A 13,539-nucleotide genomic window follows, 5' to 3' on the forward strand; every position below is an offset into this window, starting at 1 on the left:
CCATATTTATCGTTTGACACAAGGTAGTTCAATCAACTATTTATTAAACAATATTTAAACAGAAATCATTTTAAAACTATCGCTTATTAATCAAGAAATGAATTTAACAATAGATAACTTGTTTTAAAACCTAAGTTTTCATAAACCAAAATAAACCTTCAGTTATGATTTGGCGTTACAGTAACTGCGAATCATAACACAACTTTTTACATTGAAAAGTAACAAACTGAATACAATAATCAAAACAAAACTAATTTAAACCTATCGAGTAATTTATAACTGTTAAATTTGAACTTAAAATTAATGTTTTTATTGTTTACATAAGCCTTGCGTCGACATATATAATAGATCAAAATACTACAATGAATTAAAACATGTTGAATAAAGCAGGTTATTGAATTTCAGTATGCATATAAAAATGTTCATATACAAAGAACCATAATATGGTAACGTTTAACACAATATCATGATATGTTTATCTAATACTTGATTTTACTTACTTTAAAAAAAACCTTTCTAGAGAATTACACAACATAATCTAACCCTCTTTCTCCGCCAGCAACCGCCCCGCCGTACCTCGGGCCAGAAACAAACAGTAGGCTCCCAGTTCCGCGCGTCGCTCTCAGCGCTGATGGCGACGCTGTCGGCCACCACGCCTCATTACGTGCGGTGTATCAAACCCAACGACACCAAGGAACCTTTCATGTTCGATAGCGCAAGGGCTGTTAATCAACTCAGGTAAGATTAGAAGATTTTTGTTTTATTACTTACAGAGTACTAGCGGGTGTACATTGTACAGTGGCATAATATGACATATTGTGCACCTCTGCCTACCACTTCAGGGATAAAAGGCGTGACGAAATGAAAAAAAGACATATAAACCTTCCTCTTGAATCACTCTTTCTATTAAAAAAATCGCATCAAAATCAGTTGCGTAGTTTTAAAGATTTAAGCATACAAAGGAACATAGGGACAGAGAAAGCGACTTTGTTTTATACTATGTAGTGAAATGGGGTTACTTATGTCTATTTTTGAATTTTAATTCGTTTCTTTGGCTTTGGCATATAGTATCAGAGGTTATAAATTATTTTTCTAAAGAAATTCAATAATTACATTTAATTTAAATTGTAAATAATAATGATAAATTATATTTATCTCTTAAATAACTAGATGAGGCATCTACCTACCTATCCGACTACTCTAAGAAAAAATACCAAAACGTATTTAACGACGCTCAAATAAAAATCGAATAACAATATTCCAGCCTAAACAAAAAGAATAATCGTCAAATGAATGAAAGTACGATTATTTTGGGATATTTTATTGTATTAAAAAGTATTTTTAACCCCCGACGCAAAAAGAGGGGTGTTATAAGTTTGACGTGTCTGTCTGTCTGTCTGTCTGTGGCATCATAACTCCCGAACGGATGCAGTGATTTCAATTTAGTTTTTTTCGTATGAAAGGGGACTTATGTGCGAGTGTTTTTAGACATGTTTGATGAAAATCGGTCGAGCCGTTTTAAAGTTATGGGCGGTGAAAGTGGGGAGAGTAGCCGAAGGTCTGCAAATATACTGGGATAGGGTCTCAAATTAAACCGCACTGAAAGAATATATTGAAAGATATTATTTTTTCGTATTAACAAAAATAAAAAAGTAAATAAAAAATTAAAAAAAAATAAAAATTAAATTAAAAATGTAATAACAAAAATATAAAATTTTTAATTTTATACTAAGCCTAACTTAACCTAACCTACCTATAAAAAGTATAAAATAAAAAATTAAATTAAAAATTTAAAAAACCCCCGACAAAAAACTTAATTTTCCTTTAAAAAGTAAAAAATAATAAAAGAAACTTAATCTTAAAGTACCTAAAAATGTACTAATAATTCTAAAAAAAAATACGTCTCGTTGGGGGACCGCATGAATACGGACTGCACACCGCCGCCCGCGCCGCTATATTTCTATTTTCTGCGTTATAGTTAAGTACTTAAACATCAATTTACTTTAATGTTAACACCAAGCATGTGATACTTATGAACAAATCGTAGATAAGTAAGAAATAATTAGGAGCGGTCCCCCAACGCGACGTATTTTTTTAGAATTATTAGTACATTTTTAGGTACTTTAAGATTAAGTTTCTTTTATTATTTTTTACTTTTTAAAGGAAAATTAAGTTTTTTGTCGGGGGTTTTTTAAATTTTTAATTTAATTTGTAAATGCTCTTTAGTGAAACTTTTAGAGGCTGTTTTAAAAGCATTTTGATCGACTGCACAAACACCAAAACGAAAGAAAAAAAAACACAAGATCACTTATGCTATAGCAATATTAATACAATTTGTTTGCATGCCACTCACTTATGTATGTGTGGGTAAATATCGTTTCGAAATCATATTTTCCGGGATAAAGTGACTTATTCACTTCCTCACAAACAATCCCTATAAATTTGAACCACATCCATCATGGGACTCCCGGAGCGTGAAAATGTTCGAAGTTACGAATACAATGCTGCTTATTTTGTTTAACTTATTTATACTTTAAGAAAGTAATGTTGATATAGAATGTATGTATAGTACCTATTTTTTTATTTTTTTTGAGGGGGAAAATCATCCAATGGCTTCTCCCGCCTTGGGCGAGGCGAGAGGGAGTGTCAGACTCTTACTGAATAAAAACCACCACGTTCCTTTTCCTGCTTTTCGAGCCGGAGCCCTGGTAAACCCGCTAGGTAGTCCGCAGCTCCGGATGTATAGTACCTACCTATGCGTTAGGAGGAATATTTTGCTAAAGAAGTTATTGTATAGTTTACATTGGTCAATAACGTCAAATGTGTGTATTAGCCAAAAAGTTCTCTAATACTAAACATTGTCCAAATCTATTCAAAACTAACTATTATATCATCTTTGTTTAACTTACGCTACGTATCTACGATTGTGGCATTCACACACTTTTTGTATCATGAGTATGACTTTTTACCGCATATCTTGTTTATTTTGTTCCAAAGTAAGGTAAGAAGTATTATACAATGTGATAGGCTTGGGACTTCTAACCCGTTAAGGCTGAGTACTACATCTAATTTTATCGACAAAAAAAATAATATGAGGGGTTGAACCCCTAATTGAAAATATTGGAAAATAGTGATTTTTTCGGTAAAAATAATTCACAAATGATTTTTTTTCTCACCAAAACATTATCAAACATATGAAAAAAGTAATGAATTAGTTAGCCAAGGTTATTAGCTACCGTTTGTCGTTTTTTTTTGTTTCTACGACGCATACAACCTTTGATATCAAAAAAAGTAAAAAAAATATTAAAATAGCCATAATTTTTAGGGGGAGGGGATTCGACCCCTTCGACCCCCGACTTTTGTCTTTATAATTAGATGTAGTACTCAGCCTTAACGGGTTAGAAGTCTCACCCCTATCACATTGTATAAGTAAATAGGTAATCTAACTGACATTTCTAAAGGCATGGAAGATCCCACAAGGAAAAAGGACATGCCTACGCATTTATTGGGGTAATCAACACGTTTTATTGTTACTTACTCGTATTTAAACAAAAATGATTTTGTCCGATTACCTAACTTATCTTTAGTTTTATCAATACTTAAACTACGTCAGTTCTTGTATTCCATGTATTTACATTGCAATATAAAGTCGATAGTTATGTTCAAAGTTAAGTAACATCACAATGTTAAGACATCAATCATTTCCTAATTTGAAATCACTTTCATATCGGAAGATCGATCCATACTTTTACTAAGGCCGCATGAGTATGTGTCAAACTCATATGTGGTTCCGTACTATTGATAGATGACAACAAAAAGTATATTTTGTGAATGAATGTCAGAAAAACTACTTCTTTGAGGAATATACTTTTTTTCAGGCTGCTCTGTTATATAAGTATTATTTTAGTATTGTCTGTATAACAAACGTGTGAATAGTGAATATATGTACAAAGAGACACCGTTGAATTTCTTTCGGAAATTACCAAAACTAGTGTTGCGTACATTTTGTACTTAATAAAATGTATAAACGAAATCAACATAAAATTGAAACTAATAATGTAACAATTAAAAATATATAGCCGTGTCCCATTGCCGATTTAATCGCGGGTGTGTTTCTTTGCCTACAGAACCCTAGAACGAATAGCTTTAAAATGTAATTTATTAAATCACTATTCCTAATTGACACTCAATTGTTAGTTGTTTTTTTTTTTTCTTTTTTTAACCACAAACAAGCAGATGTTTCTAATGGAAGGTTATTATGGTTTGCAATACTATAAGTAACGCGTATAATGTATATTTATTTGCTTACTTTTAAAAACAATTCGTTGGGCAAGCTTTGTTAGTGTAGGTAAGTGGGACTGGTGTACTTGGAATGTATATTTTGATTATCATTCTTGTTCTCTATAACATTAGATGAGATTTTAAAGTAACATTAACAGAAAATCATCATTATTAGTCGATACCCTCATTGCTGAATAAATCGGGTTTGTTTGACCGTACTGGATAATTTTGACCCAAACTATTAGACCAATGAAAACTAATATACGTTTTGTCCTGGATTCCTATTGAATTTGTATCAACACCTGGTCGGAACCCCGGTCTTCTCTCTGAAGAGAAGATATTTGACATAATCTCTGAGACCGGCTTAAGCAGTTAGGTCAAAAATACAAAATGTCAACAATAAAACAATTAATCGTGACTCCAACTACCTATGACAAAACTATTTTACATTTATTTATTCAACTTATCTATTAATTGCATAAATCACCATTCACTAAAAGGAATTTCATACTTTATTTGTAATTGTAAATATTGGTTTATCCTTCGCCATAATTCATTGTCTTATTAGTATACGATTTGTTAGCTCGTTCGTTAATTCATACACCTAACTTGTTGTTTCAAAAGATTAAACATAATTAATGTAACTGCAGTGAAGTGATCTAAAATGGAATCAACACATTTAAATCCAATTAAGCACTTCACAGTCACTTAGATCAATCAAGTCACAACAGTTATACTTACTTCAAACTTTCTAAATATCATAGGTACATAAGAAAGCATACCGGCTGAGTTCAGAACTTCGTGCTAATTGGGAAGTTAGTTAAAAAACACCAGCATGCTAAGCAGCAGTAAAGACGAAATAAATCAAAATTCATAAACTGTAGACACTAATTATTCGCCTGACACAGGAACCGAACTCCATACCTCCTGCCTGACAGTCGCTTTTGTAACAATCTGTTGCAAAACTATTATTTATATTTTGTCACAGTCTGCCCTTGCTATTTACCTTTAGTGACGGTATAGTGCACTATGGGGTCATAGACCTCTCAAGGACGAGAGCTATGATTTGATTATAATCTATTGTTATAGAAAAACATACACACAAACAAATAATACGTCATAGTAATCAACTTCACTTATGTGTTGTTCTAATTTACGTTATTGTATTTATTCATAATTATGTATTTGTAATATTTGTTGATTTATCTTTGCATAATAACGTCAAGCCTTTTACACACTGAAAGACTAAAGCGTTTTTTTTTAAGGGGGAATTATCTTTCAATGACTTCTCCCGCCTTGGGTGAAGCAAGAGGGAGTACGTGTCAGACTCTTACTGACTAAAAACCACCCCGTTCCTACTCCTGCATTTCGAGCCGGAGCCCCGGTAAACCCGCTAGGTAGTCCGCAGCTCCGGATTAAGTATCAACCCTACTGGGCCCAAAAAAAGACTAAAGCGTAACAATACTGTGTTAATTTATCGCCAGTTATAATATGAGTTAATTACCTTACATTGTAATCAGTAAATTGGAGCAAACCATTTGCGATCGAGATTATCAAACTAAAAAACAGCCAATGAAAAGGCAGTCAATGAAAAAATGCTTTTTTCGACAAATGATCGAATTGAAGACCTCGTGATTGTCAGTAAACTACTCGACCAACAAGGCAGCCTAATTACTAATTAAGGTTAAGGTTTTAAAATATTTTGTAGGTCAATTTAAACGCCATATCTATGATAAAGCAAATCAGCACAAATTAGGTACACCCCATAGATATCACATTTAGTTACAAGTACCGTACGGTTTTAAAAGAAACCTCTTTTAAAATGTAGCAAATCGTGACGTCACACGATATTGCAAATCAATGTATCGTCAAAAGTATTTAATTTTGTAAGATAAAAACAATGCGTGTCAAATTTTTTTTATTAATCTAAGAGACGGACATTAAAATTAAAGTCATGGGATTTGTATGGTTTTGGTTGTGTCCTGTCAACAAAAATCAAGATAAATGACACTCGCATGAGAGTGAGTCTTGATTTTGAGTGCTTTTGAGTGTCTTTCATTAATTGACTGACATAACCCAGGCAGATTTCCAACGCAACTTGTTGTTTTCATTAAAAAAAAAATCTGGTATGCATTTTTACGATATTCACCTTCATTACGGATCAATGAATGTGAGTACAATTAATTACATAAAAAGATGTCTAGGCATTTATGTATAACCTCGTGCTAAGTCAACTAAACCGTAGGACAGTTTTTGAACACGTTACAAATTGATTTTTATCAATAATTTGCCACTTATGCCGAACACTATATTTAAGAATCAATTTAAAATAAAACTATTTAAAAAAAACCTCTTCCACAAATTGTCTATTTCTAAAAACAGCTGCGCTTAAAAGAAAATCGTCTATGAAATATAAAAAATAAAGCTGTTCCATACCAAATATAATAATATATTTCTACTGCAAACTTGAAAATATATTGGTAAATAAAAACATTAAATTAAAAATTTAAAAAACCCCCGACACAAAAACTTAATTTCCTTTAAAAAGTAAAAAATAATAAAGGAAATTTAATCTTAAAGTACCTAAGAATGTACTAATAATTCTAAAAAAAATACGTCGCGTTGGGGGACCGCTCCTAATTATTTCTTACTTATCTACGATTTTTTCATAAGTATCACATGCTTGGTGTTAACATTAAAGTAAATTGATGTTTAAGTACTTAACTATAACGCAGAAAATAGAAATACAGCAGCGCGGGCGGCGGTGTGCAGTCCGTATTCATGCGGTCCCCCAACGCGATGTATTTTTTTTTTAGAATTATTAATACATTCTTAGGTACTTTAAGATTAAGTTTCTTTTATTATTTTTTACTTTTTAAAGGGAAATTAAGTTTTTGTGTCGGGGGTTTTTTAAATTTTTTGACCTACCCAACAATTATTTTTCTCTGTTATATTTCAGAGCTTGCGGTGTGCTGGAGACGATCAGAATATCAGCTGCCGGCTTCCCGTCTCGATGGTTGTACCAAGATTTCTTCGCGAGGTAAGAAATACATTAAACTGGAAATAAGAATGCACTGTGTTTTTTAAAGAATTCCTAATTATTACTTTATTATTTTGAGTGTACAGTTGATGCGGTGGCTAGGCAACCGGCTGCCAAGTAACGCGTAGCTTGTCCGATTCCCGCACGAAGCAACTCTGTGTGTGATCCACCTATTGTTGTTTCGGATCTGGGTGTCATGCGTATGTGAACTTGTATGTCTGAAAACGCACTCACTACACAGGAGAAGATACTAGAGTGGGGCAACGTTTCTTTTAAAAAACTATATTTTTTTCTCATTCGTACGTTGTTTTTTGTTTCACAGCTTGAATTGTTTTTCTTTCCTCTGTATTATCCATAATATTATTACCTCCCCCCCAGGTACCGTCTCCTGTGCCTGCACCGCGAGATAGACCGCGGCAACATCAAGGCGACCTGCAGCCGCATACTGACTCGGCACGTCAAGGACCCCGACAAATACCAGTTTGGAGCCACCAAGATATTCTTCAGAGCTGGACAGGTGAGCATACAGTGCTGGCTTCTTGTCACCATTGGTCTTAACCCTTCTCTTAGGACGCCTGTAACTAATGAATTACATTAATTATTATGTTATCGGCTTACTCACGTAACTGTTTGACGAGGAACTCGACTAGTTTCAAGCCATGCTAGAGGCTCATATTCATGAGCAGCATTCCGCGACACACGACGCGGCGATTGAGTAAGCCGATAACATAATAATTAATTTAGTAGTTACAATAAAATAATGGATTACATGTTTGACTGAATGAAACGAACAGACGGATCATGGTTAGCAATCGCCGTCTCTCATGGATACCCGAAACACTAGAGGCGTTACAATAACAAGTGCGTTGCCGGTCTTTTGGAGGAATCGAGGATTGGGAAGGGGGTAATTGGGCCTCTACTGGCCTCACTCACACGACGTTGTGGTAGTTTCACTACGGTTTCCTGCTCGGCCGTGGTATCACTCCGGTCGAACCGACACATGGCGAGCAAACACTTGAATTATGAGAAAATCTCTTAGGTCGAATCAACTAAAGGTTTTGGGATCTATAACCGAGTCTTATTTAGTATTTGCCTTTATAATTTTAAGCCTGATTTGTCCAATCATTGTCGTTACTCTCTGTCGTACTGGCTAAAAGTAGGTGTCACATTTAATATACTCTTATGTCCGAATACTCAAACCCTACTGAATTTTAAGACGGTCTCAAATGTAATTCTGTCACTATCAATACTTTATAAAATGACAGAGATAGCACGATATTTAAGTACAACTTAAAATTGAGTAGCTTTTGAGTATTCGGGCGTTACTCTGTCTACCCTTAAAGTAAAGAAAGGGTTATAATGTATATTCTTTATTCTCTACCAGGTGGCGTACTTAGAAAAGATCCGCGCAGACATTCAAAGAGAGTACTGCGTTCGGGTGCAGAGCTGCGTGCGACGATTTGTCGCCAGACGCAAGTATCTGCGACTAGTCGCTGCGATTCGAGGGCTGCAGGCGAGAGCCAGAGGTTTTCTGGCTAGACGGTAAGTTTTATTATTATTTAAAATGCTTAACTTCTGTCAGCGGCTTCGCCTGCGTTCTCCTAGGCCATAAAAAGTATCCTATATGTTATTCCAGAATATAATCTACCCCTGTTTATCCTAATTTCATCCTGATCTCTTCAGCAGTTTTGATGTGATTGAGTAATAAAATAACAAACATACACACAAACACATCAATTCACAAATATTTCCATGTATAATATTTACTTATCCGACAATAGGCTAGTTTCCTATTAGTCAAATTCAATACTTTTTGCCAAACGTCAAAAAAGTATTTTGTATGAAATACTCTATTATGACGTCATCAGATTTTAACGACAAATAGCCTTATTTGTAGAAATTTAGCTAGATAAAATCGAAAATTAAGCAGATCATCAAATTGATGAAGGAGAGAGTGTGATTATTTTTGTGTATTTTATGGTATTGAAAAGTTGTAATAATTTATTTTTGACCCAGTCATCATCTCTATTGCAATTAAAAACCATCTTCCATTTTATTATAAGTTGGTTAAAAAAAATCGGTCTATAACTGCCGGAGATATCGATTAACATACATAAAAAAAAAACGGTCGAATTGAGAACCTCCTATTTTTTTGAAGTCGGTTAATAAGACAAATACATACATATATTATATCTCCCCACAGCCGAGCCCAAGAAATCCGTCGCAAACGCGCAGCCATTAAGATACAGCGCAATGTCCGCGGTTGGCTCGCGCGCCGCAAGTACTTGCGCCTGCGCAGCCTCGCCGTCGGTCTACAGGCACGTGCTCGAGGGTTCTTGGCTAGGAAGCTGTATAGAGATAGGAGGAAGGTTATGGCTGTGAGTATTAGTTTTATTTACTATTTTTTTATACGCATTTTCCACTAAATCGATTGGTCGAATGTCCAAGTTTCGATTCCTGGGTGTGATTTTGAAATTTCAGATCAATATCATGTGTTACTGGTTAGAAATTTTGTCTTTCTGTTCTAAAAAGTCACGTCAATATATTTGTAAAAACATATAGACAGAACCCTCCCGAAAAACGTTACGATTTTTATTTTGTTTATAATTTTAATCGGTTTATATTTTATGTTATTCATGCAACATCAGCCTTAAACAGTTAATTACAATTATTATTACTTATATAAAATAAAACATTGAATTCCTTTTTTTTTAAATAAAACTCGTTTTTTTGCGGCGTTTGCGAGCGTTCCGTTTACACCCTCTATATACCAACTTAATATTACAAAAAGCAATAGAACAATTATCTATCTGTAAGTTTTATCAAATACAAACCTTATTACCAAGATATTAAGTTACATTTCCGTATACAGGTGATAACAATACAACGCTACGCGCGCGGCTACCTCGCGCGTAAACGCGCGAAGAAGATCAGGCATCAAATCATCATCGCACAGGCTGCTGTAAGTATTTAAAAATTTGTGTAAAAAACTATAGTCAGCACTAAACAGCTGCCGTGGAACGAGTGGAGGGTTCGTTTCCCGCGCAGACAAACTCTTTGTGTGTTCAACAAATTGTGGTCACACTAGGATTTTCTCCTATGTCGTGGGTACATTTACAAACATACACATGACACCCAGACGCGAAACAACAATTTGTGGATCACACAAAGAGTAGCTTCGTACGGGAATCGAATCCACTACACGTTGCGTTGTAGTCGGTCCAATATCCACCGCGTCATGGCACCGCTGGATTGAGAATTCCCTCCCCTCACCATATGGGATGATTGGGGAGCCCCCTCCCCAATTTTACGAAAAGAGGGGGATTCCCATTGGGGAGGGGGCTGCCCAATCTTCCCATAGGGGGACGGGGGGACGGTAGACAGGAATTGAAAATTCACCACATCAAAAATTACTTAATTTATGACTATTTACCTCCAGATACGTCGTTTCCTCGCCCGCCGCCAGTACAAGCGGCTGCGCATCGAGGCGCGGAGCCTGGACCACGTGAAGTCCCTGAACAAGGGCCTGGAGAACAAGATCATCAGCCTGCAGCAGCGGCTGGGAGACGCGCTGGAGAAGAACAAGTCCATTGAGGTGCTCATGGCACAGATTGCGGATTTGAAGTGAGTTTCAAGTTTAGTTATTGTATAGTATAATATAGCTGTATATATATAGTTTATATAGCCGTTGCTCGCGACTTTGTCCGCGTACAAAAATTACTTCCAACGGAATTTGGGTGTGTTTATATAATACCTATCGTCAGATATACTAAATTACCTAAAAATCTCGGTTTGCTTGCGTATATCTATGGAGAAAAGCTCTACTAATCTCGAGTCACAGAGGGACTCTTTCATTATGAGCAGCGTGCATAGATGAGGCGACATCGCGCAGTCTAAACTCAAACTCAAATCATTTATTACATTCATGTGTACATTTAGAGGATACATAATTAGGAGCATTTCATTTACTGAGAGTAGGATGAATAGTCCCTCTGTAACTCGAAACTAGTAGAGATTTTCTCCATTAATTTACGTGAGTAAACGTTTACGTGATTATGTTTATTTATGACTAGCTGTTGCTCGCGAATTTGTCTGCGGGCAATAATTACTTCTAACGGAATTTGGGTAAATTAACTAAAAAATCACGGTTTAGTCACATATAGTAATGGAGAAAAGCTCTATTAATTAGTAATCTGCGCGAAGTCGCCGCGTCTGCGCACGCTGCTCATGATGAAAAGTCCCTCTGTGACTCGAAACTAGTAGAGCTTTTCTATTAATGTACGTTAGTAAACCATGATTTTATATGTGTATGTCGATAATAATAAATTTGGGTACGATAATAATGATTTTTACTAAAATAAAATATTTTCTCTGAAATAAATTAAGCCTAAGTTACTTTTTTGTATATCAGCTATCAGCTACTTGCCAGTAGTCCCGTCAAAATCTGTCCAGGCGTTTCAGAGATTAGCCAGAACAAACTAATTACTAAAAATCCCTACACTCCAATCTCAAATTAAATGACGTAAAAATTAAAATACGCTAATTTAACAATTTTTATTCACAGAGCAAAACTAGAGCTATTAAAACTAGTAGAAATCGAAGCTAAGACTCTCCGAGTGGACATTTTCGACAAGAGCAGCCTGATATCTACTCTACAGGAAGAATTAGAAAGAGAAAGAGACAGCAATAAACTTCTTAAAGAAGAGAAGAAGAGTTTAGAAGAGAAATATGAGAAAGACAGAGTTGCTTGGGAAGAGGAGAGTGAGAAGTTGGCGAATGAGTTGAGAAGCAATAAGGAACACTTTGATTTGGCTATTGAAGGTAAGTTTTTACATTTTTAAGGGATTCAAAGCACGGTAAAGATTTTTGTATGGGATTTTCTTAAAGATAAAGTCATTTGAAACATAATATACAATTGTATTATGATCGTCATCATCATTATATCAGCCATAAAACGTCTACTGCTGAACATAGGCTTCCGTCAATGACTGCTAGATAGGCCGGTTGGTAGCGACCTGCGTCCATGGGCTCTCTTATTTATTTATCGTTTAAGGGGGAAAACCCCTCCATCCAATGACTTCTATCATCTCCCGCCTTGGGCGAAGGGAGAAGGAATGTCAGACTCTTACTCCCGATTTTCAAGCCGGAGCCACGGTAAGCCCGCTGGGCAGTCTTCAGCTCCGGATCAGGCGAGAACCCTACTGGGCCCCATCTGTGGTGGTCTGATGGCTCATTAAGGCGCGCGCGTACGCTCGGCCACAGAATAATAAGTAGCTCGGCGCCGCACGCACGGGTCTGGTTCTGTTCGGACGGCGAGCTAACCTTGCTCGCCTTACAGCCTCGCACTGACAGTGGCCGGAGATCGTCCCGCGATCCCCGACGCTCGGATTGTCTCTCGCGACGGTTGGGGCGTGAGGAGGTTAATTCCCTCACTCGCTCCGCCTCCTCCTTAGCTACCCAGCGGCTCTCTGCGACCTTATTTAGCTTTTCATATATTTTTAAAATGAGGGCAGTCTGTCATGGCCGTAGTTTCATGTATTTTTTTTTACAAATAATTAAACTAACACACATTATTAATTAACAAAACTAAGGTTAGTTGAAAGTTGATTATAAATTTGCATTAATATTGGCAAAACGGACGCAGTCAGCATTCCTGAAGGGTTCCGTAAGCGTTATTGGAAAACCTCATTTACTTTTAATCTATAATACGTTTGTAAACGAAATTATGACTAGCTTCTGCTAGTGGCTTGGCTCACCTGGATACTGAGCGTGTGACTAATAAAAGTAGTCTGTAAATTGGCTTCTCCCATTTGTGCAGTCTCTTTTGTGCCTTTAGGGTTTACTCATTCTGTCTCCTGCGTTAAATTCACTGAAGGAAGTGGAAACTGCAATTTTTAATTGCGGGATCCAAGACAGTCATGCATGTCCCTGAGACGCGCCGGACTTCAATGTTCCGGTGTTTTCATGGTTGTCTACTGTAGATCCTGGTGCACAGGAGTTGCAGCGGTAAAGAGGGGTTGAAGCGAGCTTCTTAAAAAAATGTGCATATAAAAATAACGTATTTTCTTATTATGTTCGAAGTTAAAATGATATGATATTAGATAATAAATTATGATTGGGCTGCCGTGGTTAGGCAACTGGCTGCCGCACAACGTGTCGCGGGTTCGATTCCCGCACGGAGCAACTCTTTATGTGATCCACAAATTGTTGCTTCAGGT

At 36.1% G+C, this 13,539-nt stretch overlaps 1 protein-coding gene across 3 annotated transcripts in view; it reads left to right on the top strand.

Moving 5' to 3' along the window:
* Positions 1-13,539, top strand: part of LOC118279629 (unconventional myosin-Va) — a 70,622-nt gene that overhangs the window by 28,417 nt on the left and 28,666 nt on the right. For all 3 annotated transcript variants that reach the window (XM_050702597.1, XM_050702598.1, XM_050702599.1), the window contains 8 exons: positions 560-738; positions 7,241-7,321; positions 7,700-7,838; positions 8,706-8,863; positions 9,525-9,699; positions 10,194-10,283; positions 10,761-10,945; positions 11,886-12,142. In XM_050702597.1, coding sequence (XP_050558554.1) covers positions 560-738; positions 7,241-7,321; positions 7,700-7,838; positions 8,706-8,863; positions 9,525-9,699; positions 10,194-10,283; positions 10,761-10,945; positions 11,886-12,142 — 1,264 coding nt within the window. The remainder of the gene's footprint in view (positions 1-559; positions 739-7,240; positions 7,322-7,699; positions 7,839-8,705; positions 8,864-9,524; positions 9,700-10,193; positions 10,284-10,760; positions 10,946-11,885; positions 12,143-13,539) is intronic.

Source organism: Spodoptera frugiperda, chromosome 22, assembly GCF_023101765.2.
Source record: "Spodoptera frugiperda isolate SF20-4 chromosome 22, AGI-APGP_CSIRO_Sfru_2.0, whole genome shotgun sequence".
Classification (NCBI taxonomy): Eukaryota; Metazoa; Arthropoda; class Insecta; order Lepidoptera; family Noctuidae; genus Spodoptera; species Spodoptera frugiperda.